General features: G+C 37.6%; 2 protein-coding genes across 3 annotated transcripts; one reads left to right on the top strand and one right to left on the bottom strand.

The window, feature by feature from the left end:
- Window positions 1-462: 462 nt before the first annotated feature.
- acox1 (acyl-CoA oxidase 1, palmitoyl) lies at window positions 463-13,898 on the bottom strand. Of its 2 annotated transcripts, XM_083909557.1 has the most exons (14): window positions 13,691-13,898; window positions 12,567-12,726; window positions 7,938-8,098; window positions 6,590-6,697; window positions 5,780-5,899; window positions 5,584-5,699; window positions 4,753-4,922; window positions 4,502-4,664; window positions 4,221-4,411; window positions 3,943-4,122; window positions 3,721-3,826; window positions 2,755-2,898; window positions 2,462-2,668; window positions 463-1,597 (listed from the first exon to the last, which is right to left on the bottom strand). In XM_083909557.1, exons 1-14 carry the CDS (start codon window positions 13,797-13,799, stop codon window positions 1,547-1,549), a joined length of 1,986 nt encoding a protein of 661 aa, XP_083765683.1. In that variant the 5' UTR covers window positions 13,800-13,898; the 3' UTR covers window positions 463-1,546. The 2 variants fall into 2 exon arrangements, with proteins under 2 accessions (XP_083765683.1, XP_083765684.1); XM_083909558.1 differs by lacking the exons at window positions 7,938-8,098; window positions 12,567-12,726; window positions 13,691-13,898 and adding an exon at window positions 10,184-10,337.
- A 155-nt stretch (window positions 13,899-14,053) lies between these two features.
- Window positions 14,054-15,320, top strand: ten1 (TEN1 subunit of CST complex). Its single transcript, XM_083909415.1, has 3 exons — window positions 14,054-14,193; window positions 14,562-14,719; window positions 15,094-15,320. Exons 1-3 carry the CDS (start codon window positions 14,105-14,107, stop codon window positions 15,243-15,245), a joined length of 399 nt encoding a protein of 132 aa, XP_083765541.1. The 5' UTR covers window positions 14,054-14,104; the 3' UTR covers window positions 15,246-15,320.
- The last annotated feature ends 459 nt before the right edge of the window (window positions 15,321-15,779 follow it).

The raw sequence follows: 15,779 nt of genomic DNA, 5'->3' as shown, positions 1-15,779 counted from the left end.
AGCTCCAAATTTAGTATGCTTTAGAGGGGTTTCAAACTCACTTATTTTAAATGATGGTTTGGGGGTTATTTTCTGTCTTGAGCTATATATCAAAACAAACAATTTTACTAAATATTTGTCATTGCAACATCATGATGGATTATCAAGATCATTTTTTAATCACTAAACCGTTAATTTTTCCCCGAATTGCTGGGACTTTTTCCACTCGACCTGGCCCCTCCTGACCAGACTAGAAGTTCACTGGCCCCCAGGTCATTTAAAGTACTGCTGTACTTCATATATAACTAATTAAAAGTCAAAAACATTGATTTTACAATGTATAACGCTTTTGTATTTGACTGTTACCGGCTTGACAAGTTATTCACTCTGTTTAACCACAGGATCAAGAGAGATCAACACAAAACAGTAATTACATAGCTTTTTATTTTTATTATTAATAGAAGTTAATATTATTCACCAACCATTAAAATAGCGAAAATCATCCCATTAACTTAATAAACGGCTTAGTCAATATACAGCGTACGGAAACATTATGCCCATGCAGCAGAAATCCAGTGATTAAAAAAAAGTAAAAGAAATGAAATGATAGGACTTTTTATGACAACTTTCTCCATTGCTTAGATAAGGATCATTCCTCCAGGACACATCATGATATTATATTACAACAAAACCCTCTTTATAGGTCATTAAAAGCCCAAGTGTGCTTCAATTCATCGACTGTTTGAGTGCTCACAGAGCAAACTGGACTCCTGCAGGGTTAGGTGTAAACCAAGATTCACAAATCCTGTGTTGTGATGCTTCTTTACATACAAAAATAAACCAAAAGAATCCTTCAAAGGCAGATTGTTTCATCTCTGTGACGTCACGTACGCGAACTGGAATTATTTAGTGCAATTGTCTGGATTGTTTGTTGGACTGTTTTCTCCAAAAGATGACAAAACAACAAACAGCACAAATTAAAATTCAGATTACACCGAAGCACATTTGAAGCTAATGTGTATTAGAGTTCATGTAATGTAATATAAGTTTCAAAACTTGTGGTTGATGTATTTCAATGCCTCCAAAACTATACGTGTATTTTTTTTTTAAAATTGCATTATTTTGGTCCATGTCGTCAAGGGAAACAACCACAACTGATTTTGCAGTTGGTTCACTCTGTGGTCATGTAACGCTGACAATAACAAATAAGGACAAATCCATCTTTAGTGTAAAAGAGTCATTAGGCACACTGCGAAAAAAAAAAACATGAGAACGGAAAACACGACGATTTAGATCCTTGATTTGTTTTTGCAGCATAATCAACACTAGGCTGAAAATATTAACTCCACAAAAGGTTTTTTTTACAGCAGATCTGACATCGAGTCCACCGTCTACTTTACAGTCTACACGATAGGACTTCCCTCTTAACGCTCATTAGTCGAGAGAACGAGCCTGACGTATCTACGTTAAAGTGATGTAATCCTGTTTTGTTTTTGTCTGTTAGTAGTGAATATGAGCACAGAGTAAAAATGATCAGAACCAGGATTCAAGGTGCAAAGGTCACAGCTCACAGTTTGCCCCGCAGAGGCTTCAGATACTTGTGGAAAGACTCGTGGACCTGTGGACGAGAGGAAGGGAATACAATGAGCTAAAATCATGCAATAAATGAACATAATCACCAAATAAACACACGCATACAAAACACATCTTAACGACATTTCTACAAGATTGTCATTTATCTCACGTTCATGTAACAGAAGGATGTAATAAGACTCTCACCTCAGTCAAAATTCTGCATATTTCTGTCAATATTTAAGTCCTTTATTTATTGTAAGTTAGTTTTCCTCTTACTATATTAATTAATTAAATAATGTATTTATGTATGTATTTATTTAATTAACTTATTATTTAATTAATGTATTTATTTAATTATTTAATTAACTAATTATTTAATTAAATATTTTTCTCTTACTATATTAATGAGTTAATTAATGTATTTATGTATGTATTTATTTAATTATTTAATTAACTAATTATTGAATTAATTAAATAATTAAATATTACTGTCAATATTTAAACATTAAAGTCCTCTATTTATTGTAAGTTAGTTTTCCTCTTACTATATTAATTACTTAATTAATTAATTAAGTAATTAATTAATTAACTAATTCATGTATATTTATTTATGTATTTATTTAATTAATTAATTAATTAATTAATTAATTAATTAATTAATTGAATGGAACACTGAATCAGCTGCATGTCTGTACAGAACAGTACTTCATCATAAACAATCACAGAACACATGGATTCCTTAAGAATCAACTAAAACATTTCATGATCCATTCCAAAGCATTAATGGGTGTGGTGCTTCTCATTCCAACCTATAAAACACATTTATAATTGGCTAAAAAGAAAAAGGGTCTGAATACCAATTTAATAAATGAATGAATATTATTTCACTGTGGCATCACTGACTGACCTCTGTGGCGTTCAGGGGAGAGCTGCGAGCATATTCAAACAGGTTCTCGTAGACGTTGCCGTCATAACGTCCCAGCACTGAATTCAGCTTATTGTCGTCGATGTCGAACGAGTCGACCAGTGCCACAGCGTTGGGTCTCAGCTGAGACAGAAGGTCCTTTATACGGACAGAGATCTGCAGCACCTGGGGCCCTCTCAGCAGTCCAGCCTGAAAGAGAAAGGAAAAAAGATGTGGCTGAAAACATGCTGCTGTATCTCACACAGTCATCCAAGAGTAAGAAAATAAACACTGACCAGGAGGAAATCTCCAGAGTTCTGTTGGATGCCGTGCAGGGCGTAGAGCAGAGCCAGTGTTGACAGTACTGAGTGTATCGCCGTGTCGTTGATCTCTCCAAGCTTCTCAGTGAAGAGCTTCACGACAACATAGTGACAGTGCGCCTGCGGGCAAAAAACACAGGACATATAACAGAAACAAATGAGATGGAAAGGAGTCATAATATAGTATGTCGTCCAAAATTTGACCAAAAAGTCATACTATAGTATATAGTATCCAAAATAAAATAAAAAAAAGATGAAAAAAAAAAGATCCAAAATTTGGCCAAAAAGTAAAAAAATTAAAAATGTCCAAAATTTGACCAAAAATTAAAAAATAAAAAATTGTCAAAATTTTGACCAAAAAGTCATACTATAGTATGGCGTCCAAAATTTGACAAAAAAAAATTAATACATTAGTATGTCGTCCAAAATTTGACCAAAAAGTTGAGGGAAAAAATGTACAGAATTTGACCAAAAAGTTGAGAAAAAAAATTGTCCAGAATTTGACCAAAAAGTAAACAATTTAAAAATTGCCCAAAATTTGTGCAAAAAGTAAACAATTTAAAAATTGCCCAAAATTTGTGCAAAAAGTAAACAATTTAAAAATTGTCCAGAATTTGACCAAAAAGTCAACAATTTAAAAATTGCCCAAAATTTGTCCAAAAAGTCAACAATTTAAAAATTGTCCAGAATTTGGCCAAAAAAATCATACTATAGTATGTCGTCCAAAACTTTACCAAAAAGTCATACTTTAGTATGTCAAAAAAGTCATAAAATGAGGGGATAACTGAAGCTTAAAATGACTAAATGACAATGACTGAAAATTTGTTACATATGAGATTTAAGAAAATATAGTATTAATATTAATGAAGACGATCACAGCAGGCTTCAGAATAGTATTTAAACAATTAAAGTGACACACACACACACAGGAACAGAACTTACATCTGAGGCTCGGACCAGGTCAGTGGCGCTGCAGTTCCAGGCGTCCGCCTGGCTCTTCCTGTTCTGTAATTCCTGCTGAATGCTCTTGGCTGCCAGCTGCACTAAACTACAAACACACATTCACCTGAATGAACCAAAAAGCTGGGATTGTTCAAAACGTGATATCTTTTTATGAGAAACGACGCCTTTGGACTGCGACTCGGCTCCGTTCCCGTCTCTTACTTGGCAGCTCGTAGCTTGTAGACCTCCACGAGACTGGCCAGGTCATTGATGTCGACCACGGTTGGTCTGGCGGCGACGGGCTGCGGCTGCACCCTCCTTTGCTCCGAGTCGCTCAGGTACGACACCGAGCCGCTCAGCTGCTGGCCGGCTTTAGCCTGCTGGTAGCTCTTCACCAGGTATCTGCACGGATAAACGGTTCGAGAAGGTCACGCACAGTGAAGGCTACACAACAAAAGATGATGTTTTAAGCCCGTATCAGTTGTAGGTTATTGAATTACCTCGCCGTCTGCAGCATCATGACCGTGTTCTCCCCCTCGTAGGTGCACATAGGTGTGAGCTCCACGTAAATGTCGGGCAGAGCACTGCTGCACGAGTAGCCGTGGCCGCCGCACGACATACGGCACACCTCCACGGCGCTGTTGGCCGCCCACGTGGTGAAGGCCTTCAAACCCGCAGACAGAGCGTGGAGCTGAGGATCGACAGACAGAGACACTACGTCAGTCTCAGCTAATCAGCGACCATACATGCATGCATACATGCATGAATATGTGGTCCCTACCTCAGGCATTTCACTGAAGTCTCCCTGGCTGATGTCTCCGCTGATGCGGTGGTAGGTTTCTCTCATATACTGGCCTACAATAGTGAAGGCGTAGGCCATAGCCAGCAGAGGGAAGAGCTTATACTGCTGAGTCTGGTAGTCAATGATCTGCGGCTCTGGCTCTCTTTGGGATGGAAAGACATACATGATAGCAAGACTTCTACAGGTTGTAATGTAAATAATAAAGATATTCATCTTTTTAAATGACTGACCCAGGCCGGATTTCAGACTGGTGGCGTACAGCGCTGTAGCGGATGGCGATTGTGCAGGACTTGGCGAGGCTCTGAGCTGCCTCGCCGACAATAAGCGAGCGGATGAACACCATGGTGCCGTAGGTCAGTTTGGCGCTCGGTGGCTTCATGTAGGTTCCGTCTGGGTCCACCTGGTTGTGAGAAAGAGTCATTGTAAGTCTGTGGGGCTCATTTTTCTTTCCCAGGTGCAAATGTGCACAAAACAAGACATGGCTACCAACGCAGCCATGTCTTTTGTTTGTTGTACAATTCAGTTTGAAAGCAGCGAAAAGTATGTTGTAAACATTTGAACAAAAAGTTAAAAAAAAAATTGTCAATTTTTTTTACCAAAAACTCATACTATAGCATGTTGTAAACATTTGACCAAAAATTCATAATTAGCATGTCGTCCAAAAATTGACCAAAAACTTAAAAAAAAATATGTCCAAAAAATGTTTTTAAAGTCAAAATTTTGACAAAAAAGTTTTAAAAATTGTTTTTTTTCAAAATTTGACCAAAGAGTAAAAAAAAAATGTTTTTCCAAAATATGACCAAAAAGTCATCATGTTGCCCTTTTGTATGTTGGACAAGTTGCCGGATGTGCGGTTTCTGCAACCCGACACAGCTGCTTTATACTGTACTTGCAAATCTGCACATCTGTCCTTAAATATAGTGACAAACTGCTATTCGCAGTATGCCGCTACAGTGAATCAGGATATTTGCAAACAAATAAAGCATCTGTTTTTCTAAATACATAAACACTTCTCTGTCAGTGATTCCCTCACGGTAAACATCACATTTATACATACAAACCTTGGCATATTTCATCAGCATGTTCTCCCGCGGGATTCGTACGTTGTCCAGTTTCAGGAAGCCATTGTCGACCTCGCTGAAGCCAAACTTGGGGCCAATATCGCCGACCACAATCCCTGACAAAGACGAGACGGATAAATCAGGATATGAAGAAACACTTCACTGCTGAGGATTTATGTGTGAGTATGCTCGTTACCTGGCAGGGGTACATGCGTTTCCATGTCACGGATTGGTACGAGGAAAGCGTGCAGACCGTGGCAATTCCCCTGAGTGTGAAGCTGGGCAAGGACGATAGCATGGTTTGAGGTCTTTCCAACTAGAACGAGAGAAAAAGAGAGTTCGGTTTTTTTTTTAATTGTGATGCACTTTTAGCATTGGCATGTCATCCAAAATTTGACCAAAAAGTAAAAAAAATTAAAAAAAACGCCCAAAATTTGACCAAAAAGTACAAAAAAATGTTTTCCCAAAATTTGACCAAAAGGTAAAAAAAAAGTCCAAAATTTGACCAAAGAGTCATACATTAGCATGTTGTCCAAAATTTGACCAAAAAGTTCAAAAGAAAATGTTTTCCCAAATTTGACCAAAAAGTCGTACTATAGTATGTTGTCAACATTTGACCAAAAAGTAATAAAATAAAATAAATCGTCCAAAATTTGACCAAAAATATTAAATAAATTGTCCAAAATTTGACCAAAAAGTCATACATAAGCAGTCATCCAAAATTTGACCAAAAAGTTTTTAAAAAAAATTCAAAAATTTGACCAAAAAGTCATACTATAGAATGTTGTCAAAATTTGACCAAAAAGTAAAAAAATTTTTTCCAAAATTTGACCAAAAAGTAAAAAAAAAATTGTCAAAATTTGACCAAAAGTAAAAAAATAAAATAAATTGTCCAAAATTTGACCAAAAAGTCATACACTATTATGTCAAAAAAGACGAGGGGATAACTGAAGCTTAAAATGACTAGATGACTCCTAAATGACACGCTGCAAAATAATGTACTCACGTCCTCCGGGCCACCATTTAATCGAGCTGACTGTGGGACTGTTAATGACAAACTCCTGTGTGGCTGGATCATATGTGGCAGTGGTCTCCAGACCTCGAAGGTGTGTGCCTAGAGAGAGGCAACATGTAAAAGCCCACACACACACATAGAATACACAGTGGGACATCATACAGAATGCATTAATATACAGTATGAACATGGAAAAAATAAACGACAAATAAACAACAAAAGCATGTTTAGCCCTTGAGAGTTTGAAATGTGCATCGATGTTAAAATACTACAAACATAAAGCAAAACGACGTATTTGACAGATCCAAAAACATCTGGTGATTCAGTTCATGCTCTACATGATCCACACAGTTTTCCCACAGACTCAGTAGATACTGCTCTGTAGACAAAGACAAATGTCAAGCCATGCGACAACAATCACGGAGAGTTAGTAAAGGCAACGTTGATCTCAAAAGCACAACACAGTCTATTCCAGAGATTGTATTTCTTAGTGGGTCAGGCTACTCTCTGTCCCCCTGAAAAAGGGGTGTTTTCAAAGTCAGCGCCACAGATGGTTACAAGAAGTTATGACCATTTGACTTATACACTACCGTTCAAAAGTTTGGGCTCACTTTTTGAAGGAAAATCACCTTTTTTCAATTAATATGACACATTTTGAGAAAGAAATTTAAATGCTGAGAAAAAAATAGATTTTTTTTTTAATGTTTAGAAGAAAATTTTCAATTTTGAGAAAAAATTAAATTTGAGAAAAAAAGTAATTTTGTAGAATAAAAAACAAATATTTGAGAATAATAAATACATTTTGAGAAAAAAAAAATTTGAGAATTTTTTTTTAAATTTTGAGAAAAAAAATTAAATTTTGAGAAAAAACAATTTTAATTTTGAAAAAAAAAAAATAATTTTGAGAAAAAAAAATTAAAATTTTGAAAAAAAATAAATACAATTTTGAGAAAAAAATTTTTAAATGTTGAGAAAATCTTTTTAAAATTTTGAGGAAAACACAACACAAATTGCATAGGTGAGCCCAAACTTTTGAACGGTAGTGTATACACAAATGATACTAATAAGAATACTTGTGTTCGACAAACAACAGACTTTCTTAGTAAAGTTAGTTAATGGAGGGTTTAGTACACATTGATGTTAGAAAATAAACATTTGTCTGACTTAAACATGTATCATCGGTCTACATTTAAGTGGCGCTGGCAAGCGTTTGGTGGCTCTTCAAAGCTAAAGCTACGTCCTGTTTATTGATGATGGATCAGTGTGAAAAGAAAAACAGGAAACCAGCTTGATATTTTTGGACTGCGCTGTTCGTTTTTTTTGTTTTTGTTTTTTTTACCGTGGCCCATCTCAGTTTGAGCGTAGGTGCCGACGATCTCTAGGTTCCAGGCGGGCATGAAGAAACGGTCCATTTGATCTGAGGTGGCCTGGTTGAGCAGTGTGGGGATGAACATGCCCAGGTGGAGATCCAGGGGCTCTGGCCTGTTGCGGTGCATACATCTAAGCCACGCAGAAAGCAGGTGGTCACGTGGTAAAGGCAAAGAGGGAGATACAGTAGATGCATCATTGTTTTTTTTGATGGAAAGATTAAAGCAGTGGGATTGCAGATGATAGAGAAAGGGGTGACAAAAAAATGAAGACAACTTGAGAGCATGCCGTATACATTGGTGATTTGTTTACATCAATCATTTAGATAGAAATCGTCAGAGGTTTCCTTGACACATGCACTTTGTGTTCAGACCTGGGATCAGACTTCTGCAGGTGGAGTTTGTGACCCATATATTTACCCATCGACTTGTCGTTTATCGCCTCCTGACGGCTTCGCTAGCTTAGGTGGACTTTAGGGTTTTATTAGTGTGTCACTACAATCCACGAGACAGACAAAGTTCACATGTGTTAGGACAGAGGTAGCTGCAACGATTAGTTGATTAATTAACATGTTGGAATATTAAGAAAATGATTATGCGTAACTATTTTTGTTAAGTGATTAAAAAAAAGTTTTTTTACAAGAAGAAAAACATCCAAAGAATTGAAGGTTCCTGCCCCTCGAATGTGAGAACTTGATATGTGGGTTAGGCCTTTGAGGCAAACTGTTGGACTATGTAAATTTGACTATTTGGATAACATGATCATTACGTCACCTTGTGTGTGGTAAGACACAGGGATGAGTGCTGTGTCAATAAAAATAGCAATAAAAACATCCCATGACGACTGACCGGAAAAAGACGCGCATGACGTTAGCTCCGTTAGCTGCATTAGCTCCTTTTAGCGCAGTTAGCGTGCCTACACTGGAACTGGAGCGGTCTGTTTATTAAAGGAAAAGAGCAGCGCTACAAATAACGTTAGCGTACCTGTGTAATGTGTATGTGCCTCTGTTTTTAAAGTTTAGCGTTACTTTACAGACTCATTTTTAACAATCGGGAGTCACGTAAACATGACGTCACACGCGTCTTTTTCCGGTCAGCGGTCATGGAAACGCGTTGTGCGTTAACGTTGATAAAAGGAGCTAATGCAGCTAACGTCATGCGCGTCTTTTTCCGGTCAGTCGTCATGGAAACGTGTCATGCATTAACGCGCGCTAACCTATTACCCTTCGTTAAACGCGTTAACGAAGGGCTTCAGCTTGAGAACATTGGCACCGACCTCTGCCAAGGCAGCTCAGCCAACTACAAAACAGCGATAAAAATAGTGATAGCGACTACGGATCACGCCCAAAAGTTCATCACTTGTTCCTGGTACCATTGCGAAAATTTCCTGAAAATGTCATCCAAATCCATCCAGAAAAACAAACAAACTCCGGCGAAGACATAACCTCCTTGGCGGAGGTAATTAAACAGCCTAACGTTCAGCTTGATCCTGTAAAAACACAGGTAATCTAAATATCTACTATCTACTATGACTAAACCCAAACTTATAACAACATCCACTTTAGTTTGGTGCACGTTCTCCTGCGCCACAGATTTCTCAGGCTCTCAAATTAACAAAGAGCATCATTCAGAGTCGGAGCCTCATTAAGGGCCTCGCGGAGCAGATACTTCTGCAGCACATAATACAGCTTCTCCCGCTTTTGATTCATGATTGAATGAAAAGGACAGGGTTTCTTGTTCTCTCATGCGCTAATCAAACAACAGAGGAAGAAGAGAAGAGAGCGGGCAGCTGTGACAGAAAAACCGATACCAATACCGATATCACAAACTCAAAGTATCTTCGATACAGACACCAAGATTAAAGTGAAGCCTTTGCAATTCATTATTGTGTTTTTGAAATCTGTCACACACTTTAATCCCTGAGATATAGTTATATATATGTGAGTTTACCAGGGCGGAAATCATCATTTATGGGTGTTTTTGAAAGTCAGTTGTCAGAAAGCACATGCAGTGATTTAGATTTAGAATTTTCCACAGATTTGGATCTGTCAAAAACACATATAACAAATCATCCGAGCTGTACCCGGCACAGTCTGTTTTAAGCTTCTCCTGTTCCATAATAATGAATTTGGGCTAAACATTTAAACAAATGAATTATAAACAGTTATAATATGTGTTATATATGTGTGTGTTATTACAGACTAGGTCCAGGACTGACCATGACCCAGCTCAGTTTGGGCATATGTGCCCACGACTTGGAAGGACTCTGCCAGAGGCAACCATTTCCTGGCCTGCTGGGGGTCGCACTGGCCGTACAGGGACGGGAGGAACATGGCAAAGTGTAGGCCCATGGCTTCGTGTAGGTTTCGTCTCGCAAAACTAGGTGAAGGAAATGATGTTGGTGATACACAATTGAGGTTAAGACTTGTCATACACCAAGTGACTGACGTATTAAAAGGGATAGTCCAAACCAACGTTTTTCGCGTCTCCGATACCGATATCACAAACTTGAGTATCTTCAATAGATATCAGAATTAAAGTGAAGCCTTTGCAGTATGCACTCCGATCCCTGTCTGGAATCAACATGTTTGAAATCTGTCACAAAATCCTTGACCTATAGTTATATATATGAGTTTACGAGGGCAGAAATCATCATTTATGGGTGTTTTTGAAAGTCAGTTGTCAGAAAGCACATGCAGCTATTTAGATTTTGAATTTTCCACAGATTTGGATCTGTCAAATACACGCATGATAACAAATCATCCGAGCTGTACCCGGGCACAGTCTGTTTTAAGCTTCTCCTGTTCCGTAATAATGAATTTGGGCTAAACATTCAATTATAAACAGTTATAATGTGTGTGTGTTATTCCAGACTAGGTCCAGGACTGACCATGACCCAGCTCAGTTTGGGCATATGTGCCCACGACTTGGAAGGACTCTGCCAGAGGCAACCATTTCCTGGCCTGCTGGGGGTCGCACTGGCCGTACAGGGACGGGAGGAACATGACAAAGTGTAGGCCCATGGCGTCAGGGTGGTTGCCGGTTGCAAAACTGGGTGAAGGGAACGATGGTGATACACAATTGAGGACTTCTCTGACACCATGTCACTGACGTATTAAAAGGGATAGTTCAGATTTTTGTGTCCCCAAACCCTCACTCATCCGGGGGTGTGTGTCATACAACTTAATCCGAACTATCCCTTTAATGTAATTTGATCACTTTGTTATAGACGTCTCAAAAAACAAACAAAAAAACAATGCGGCTGTTAATCTCACACATACAAATGATTTACATGTCTGGATGTTGCGCTGAATCATGGTTGAGTTTGTAATATATCATATTTCAACAGTGACGAGGTAAATAATCTAGAGCTGCAACTAACGATTATTTTGGTAATCGATTAATCTGTCGATTATTTTCTCGATTAATCGATGAATCGGTTGGTCCATACAATGTCATAAAATGTTAAAAAACGTTGATCAGTGTTCGTCAAACCTGGAAATGACTTGAATGTCTTGTTTTGTCCACAAACCAAAATGATTCAGTTTTAATGATTTCTTTGTTCATGTGGAGCAAATAAACTAAGCAAATATTCACATTTAAGAAGCTAAAACAGTCAGAAATCTTGTTTTAATCACGAAAAAAGCTTCAAACCGATTATCAAAATAGTTGCCGTTTAATTTAGTAATCGATTAATAATCAATTCATCGATTAATCGTTTCATCTCTAAAATAATCCTTCTGAGAATCTACATCACGCACACGGACGAAGCTCCAAAGTGAAGAAACACGGCACACACTTGACCAAAACACCCCAAAAATTGCACTTGTTGCCCAGTTGGAACACAAATAGCACCAATAATAATAAAATACTAATTTTGCATCATCATAATACACCTTAAGGTGATATTTTCTTTAAGTATTATTATCCATTACAACTGGTAAAACGCTCTCATACCCTCTAGCACAGTTATAATCTCACAATGAACTTTGCTCTCACTGAACCTCATCAAGGCCTCAAACTCAAAACACGTTCAAACTGCATTCATCCAACACCCTTTACTCCAGTTTAAGGACGAATTACATAACTTCAAATACTGACAATACTATACTTGAAAGTGCAGTTTGTTTTAAAATAAATACATGTAGTATGTATGTATTTAAGTGTAGCATTAAGTGTACAGTACATAGTCTGTTACATGTAGTTTTTGGCCATACATGGTGTATATTAGTATAAAAAACATCAACATATATGTTGTATGCAAACACACTTTGAGGCGTAAAAAACATATAATTAAATTACTCAGATTTTTGTGTTAAAAGAGAATTTTAAAACCACAACTGACTGGTTTGTTTATCTTTCATTGAGGAACAAACCACACATCTTTATCTCGCATATTTTATGATATTTAGACTCATTTGAAACTAGCTATTTCTTAGCTGTGATATTCCTGAGTTTGCACCGTGTGCCTTCTAACCACTCTATGTTTACTTATGAAATAAAAGTCAGGATAACATTATTATTAAATACAAAAATATCCCCCCACATTTTTTACCAAAGTCTGTGTGTGTGGAGCGCCGTGTTAATAACGAATGTTTTACCTCTTGTAGTAGTAGATCTCCTCCGGGTCTGTGATGCCGTGCTGCCGGAGCTTCAGAATCATGTTGACACTTTTCCGAACAGCCTGATCGTAGCGTTCGCTGCGGGACAGGAAGTTTGGATTCTCCTCCTTAAACTCGGGATCGTTGAAAACCAGCGACTCTAGAGTGGAGATTAGAAAACACAGGCACCCGTTAGACTGTAAAGCTGGATATACGGACATTCAAGACGAGGGGATGGAAAATTAAACTTAAATGTGTATGGATGTATAAAGATGCACTGAATATTCAGGACTTACACCAAGTAACCCATCTCCAGCTTGGACTAACACTGGAACCGAATATAGTATGTACTTTTGACAATGATTCAAAGCACATAGTTGTTCTTATTCCCAGCACACAATGAATTGCACCTTATGTAAAGTTAATGTATGTCAGAGAGCTCATCTAACTTGCAATGCACCTGTAAACCAATAACCATATGTAAAATAAACAAAGACAAACACAAAGCTTTATTGTACTATGTCGTATACTCCTATGGGGGATTAGAAGTTCAGCCTCTATTATTATCCAATCCAATCCAACTTTATTTATAAAGCACTTTAAAACAACAACAACAGCTGAAACATAGTGCTGTACATTAGAGATAAACAAATAAAACATACAAACGTGTGACCTGATAGACCTAAGAACAAACAATAAAACAAGAAAAATACATCATAAAAAAAACATTATGGGATGTTTAGACCAACTGGTCGACCCTCTTTGCCAATGTCACATTACTGATAAGTTATTTTACCCTGACATTAACATTGAACATACTATAACCAACGCCGAATTTACCACAACAACATAAACCACCAGACCGAGGTCATATCACAAATAACACCTTATATCGGCCCTCAGCTGAGATAAGGTTTAAATTTACGTAAAACTTTGGGTGCAATTCAGCAACACTGTGGAGGAAAGGTCAGCTAACTGTGTAGCTAGCAGCAAAATAGAAAAAAAAAACATTGTTTGCTAGCATTTCTCTGCACGTTAACACGTGTCACTGTCAACAATAACTGCTCTTATAATATCAAGTGTCGCCAGTGGAGAGTAAATTAACCCTTAATGAGTAAACTCACCGATTTCTCGTCTTCTTTTCGTCTTTTCTGGGCCTCGGTCCAGAACGTTGATCAATTTCTCAACGTCAAAAGTGGCATTCTGTCGCTCTTTGACAATATCGGGATTCATGGCTGTGTACCGCACAGAGAAAACAACACGAAACGTAAAAAGAGAGCGATTAAAATGTAAAAGTATAGTCGTTCTTCTCCTTCTTCTCCTTCTTCTTCTTCTCGCTCTACCGCACCTGACAAACTCTGACCACGGAGAAACGAGTTGCTTCTGCGCAGGCGCAGACGTGGTTGTGGCGGTGGGCGGAGCCTGATTTGTCACGTGATACGTATCCCGGAAGCACACACTTTTCCCCCAAAATCGGAGTTGTTGTTGTTGTCGTTGTCTAACTCTTTCATTTGTTTTGATGTTTTTGTTTTAACACTATGCTTCCTGCTGCTGCAGTTTTTCATTTTCCATGGGAAATAGTTTCTGGATCCATTCAGGAAGGAGAATCAGTGAGAACATTTGGCCGGTGGGTTTTATTTGTAAATGTTGATTTTATTCAAATTTTTTGTGCCTATGGAATCTTTCAATGTGCATATTAGGTATATATATTATACATAATCTATGTACTATGAGTACATAATAAAGTCGAAATTAAATGTATTCTGTATTAGCTTTAATTTACCCTATGTTAATTCCATTCCTAACTATGTACATTCTGGTCTTAGATAGATAATATGTTGTTTTTCCTCTGTTACGTATGGATTTTGACTAACTTAATACAACATTTCTGCCACCAAGTTCAACATTTCAATAGCAAAATGAATGCAGATTAAAAAGTAAAAGTACTATGAATTGCAAAAAACCTGCTCAGTAAATACATTTTATATTTTCCAGACTTGTCAGCTATCAGTCTGAGGAGTCCAGAGCGACGCTGTCAGCTCAGCATGCATCAAAAGAGCACAGCGTGGTTGTCCACACGTTGTTTGTGGAGCCCTTTAACCCAATAATTGGGGCCCAGTACATCGTTCTGGGTGAAACGGAAACTGCCGAGGGTAAGGATAAACTTTATGATCTCTCATAAATAACCACTGTTGATGGAGCAACTAAATTGAAGCATGTGTTACCTTGTTGAGTGACGCAGGCAAACAGGTACATAGGTAAATAAAGGCGTATATCTGATAAATGCTTAAATGCTGTAGGTGGAAATAAAACAATTATGTAAATTCTGTATTTTTCCGTTTGAGCTCACGGCAGGTAGAATCGTGTGTGTTTTTCCACCTCAAACTTTTGACAGGAAGTGACCGCAGACGTCTTCACCTAGTGTGTTATTTTCATGAATGAACTCTCGATCGCTATGCTTATTGAATTACCTCAAGGACTTTCTGCTCTCTGCCTACCTTCACTTCTGTCTTCTCATCTTTTCCAGGCGTTGGCGTAATGATCCGTGCCCGTCTGCTGAACTGTGTTGACGGTGTAAACATAGCCCTTTTACAGAAAGCCATCAATGAGCAAAGAGGATTCTTCAAAGAGAGGGAGTGTAAGCAGACTAAGGATGCACAGCCTGCAGATGCAACCTGATCAGGGAGTGAGTGTTCACTCGTCAAACTTTTTAGTTCAGTGTAAAATACACTGGATTACTTTTGCAAGTTTATGTGGTCTCTGTGTGTGAATAAATATTTTCTTGTAGTTATTTACTTTATTTTATTTACAGAATTTCATGTTTGTTAAATAAAGAACCGAGAAGTTATTCTGGATCTGTGATTTATTTCATTTTTAGTTCAAAAGTAATGTATACTAATAGCTTTTCAGTTATATTTTCTAACGTTCTCATTTGTGTTGCAAGTTTGTCATTCAATATTACGTGTTACAATAGGTATGGCATAAAGAAGTCATGTTAAACAGATTCAATGTAGAATTACTTCACTAACAGATCAAACACTGCATAGAGCAGTTAGTTTAGTTTAAAAAGGAAAACAGGTTTATCTTATATCGACCTACAGCCTTTTAAATGATAGATGATCTAACCCAAGTAGCATGAAGGTGCAGAAAGCTGGGGGTAAAAGCATGTGAAAATGTGCGTTTCATTTACAAGACGACACAGTGTAGAAAGTG

Source organism: Microchirus variegatus (assembly GCF_963457635.1).
Source record: "Microchirus variegatus genome assembly, chromosome: 23".
Classification (NCBI taxonomy): domain Eukaryota; kingdom Metazoa; phylum Chordata; class Actinopteri; order Pleuronectiformes; family Soleidae; genus Microchirus; species Microchirus variegatus.
The sequence above is the reverse complement of the archived record's forward strand: the minus strand, read 5'-3'. Positions and strand labels throughout refer to the sequence as shown.

What these genes read in the sequence shown, in the direction of transcription:
- acox1 (XM_083909557.1), bottom strand. Translation starts at nt 13,799, where the DNA reads ATGAATCCCGATATTGTCAAAGAGCGACAGAATGCCACTTTTGACGTT. An exon ending in CAGTCTGAAATCCGGCCTGG is followed by an intron (nt 4,665 to 4,752) that starts GTCAGTCATTTA and finishes TCCATCCCAAAG; the next exon opens with AGAGCCAGAGCCGCAGATCA. An exon ending in TACAAGCTACGAGCTGCCAA is followed by an intron (nt 3,827 to 3,942) that starts GTAAGAGACGGG and finishes GTGTGTTTGTAG; the next exon opens with TTTAGTGCAGCTGGCAGCCA.
- ten1 (XM_083909415.1), top strand. Translation starts at nt 14,105, where the DNA reads ATGCTTCCTGCTGCTGCAGTTTTTCATTTTCCATGGGAAATAGTTTCT. An exon ending in TCAGTGAGAACATTTGGCCG is followed by an intron (nt 14,194 to 14,561) that starts GTGGGTTTTATT and finishes TATATTTTCCAG; the next exon opens with ACTTGTCAGCTATCAGTCTG. An exon ending in TGAAACGGAAACTGCCGAGG is followed by an intron (nt 14,720 to 15,093) that starts GTAAGGATAAAC and finishes CATCTTTTCCAG; the next exon opens with GCGTTGGCGTAATGATCCGT.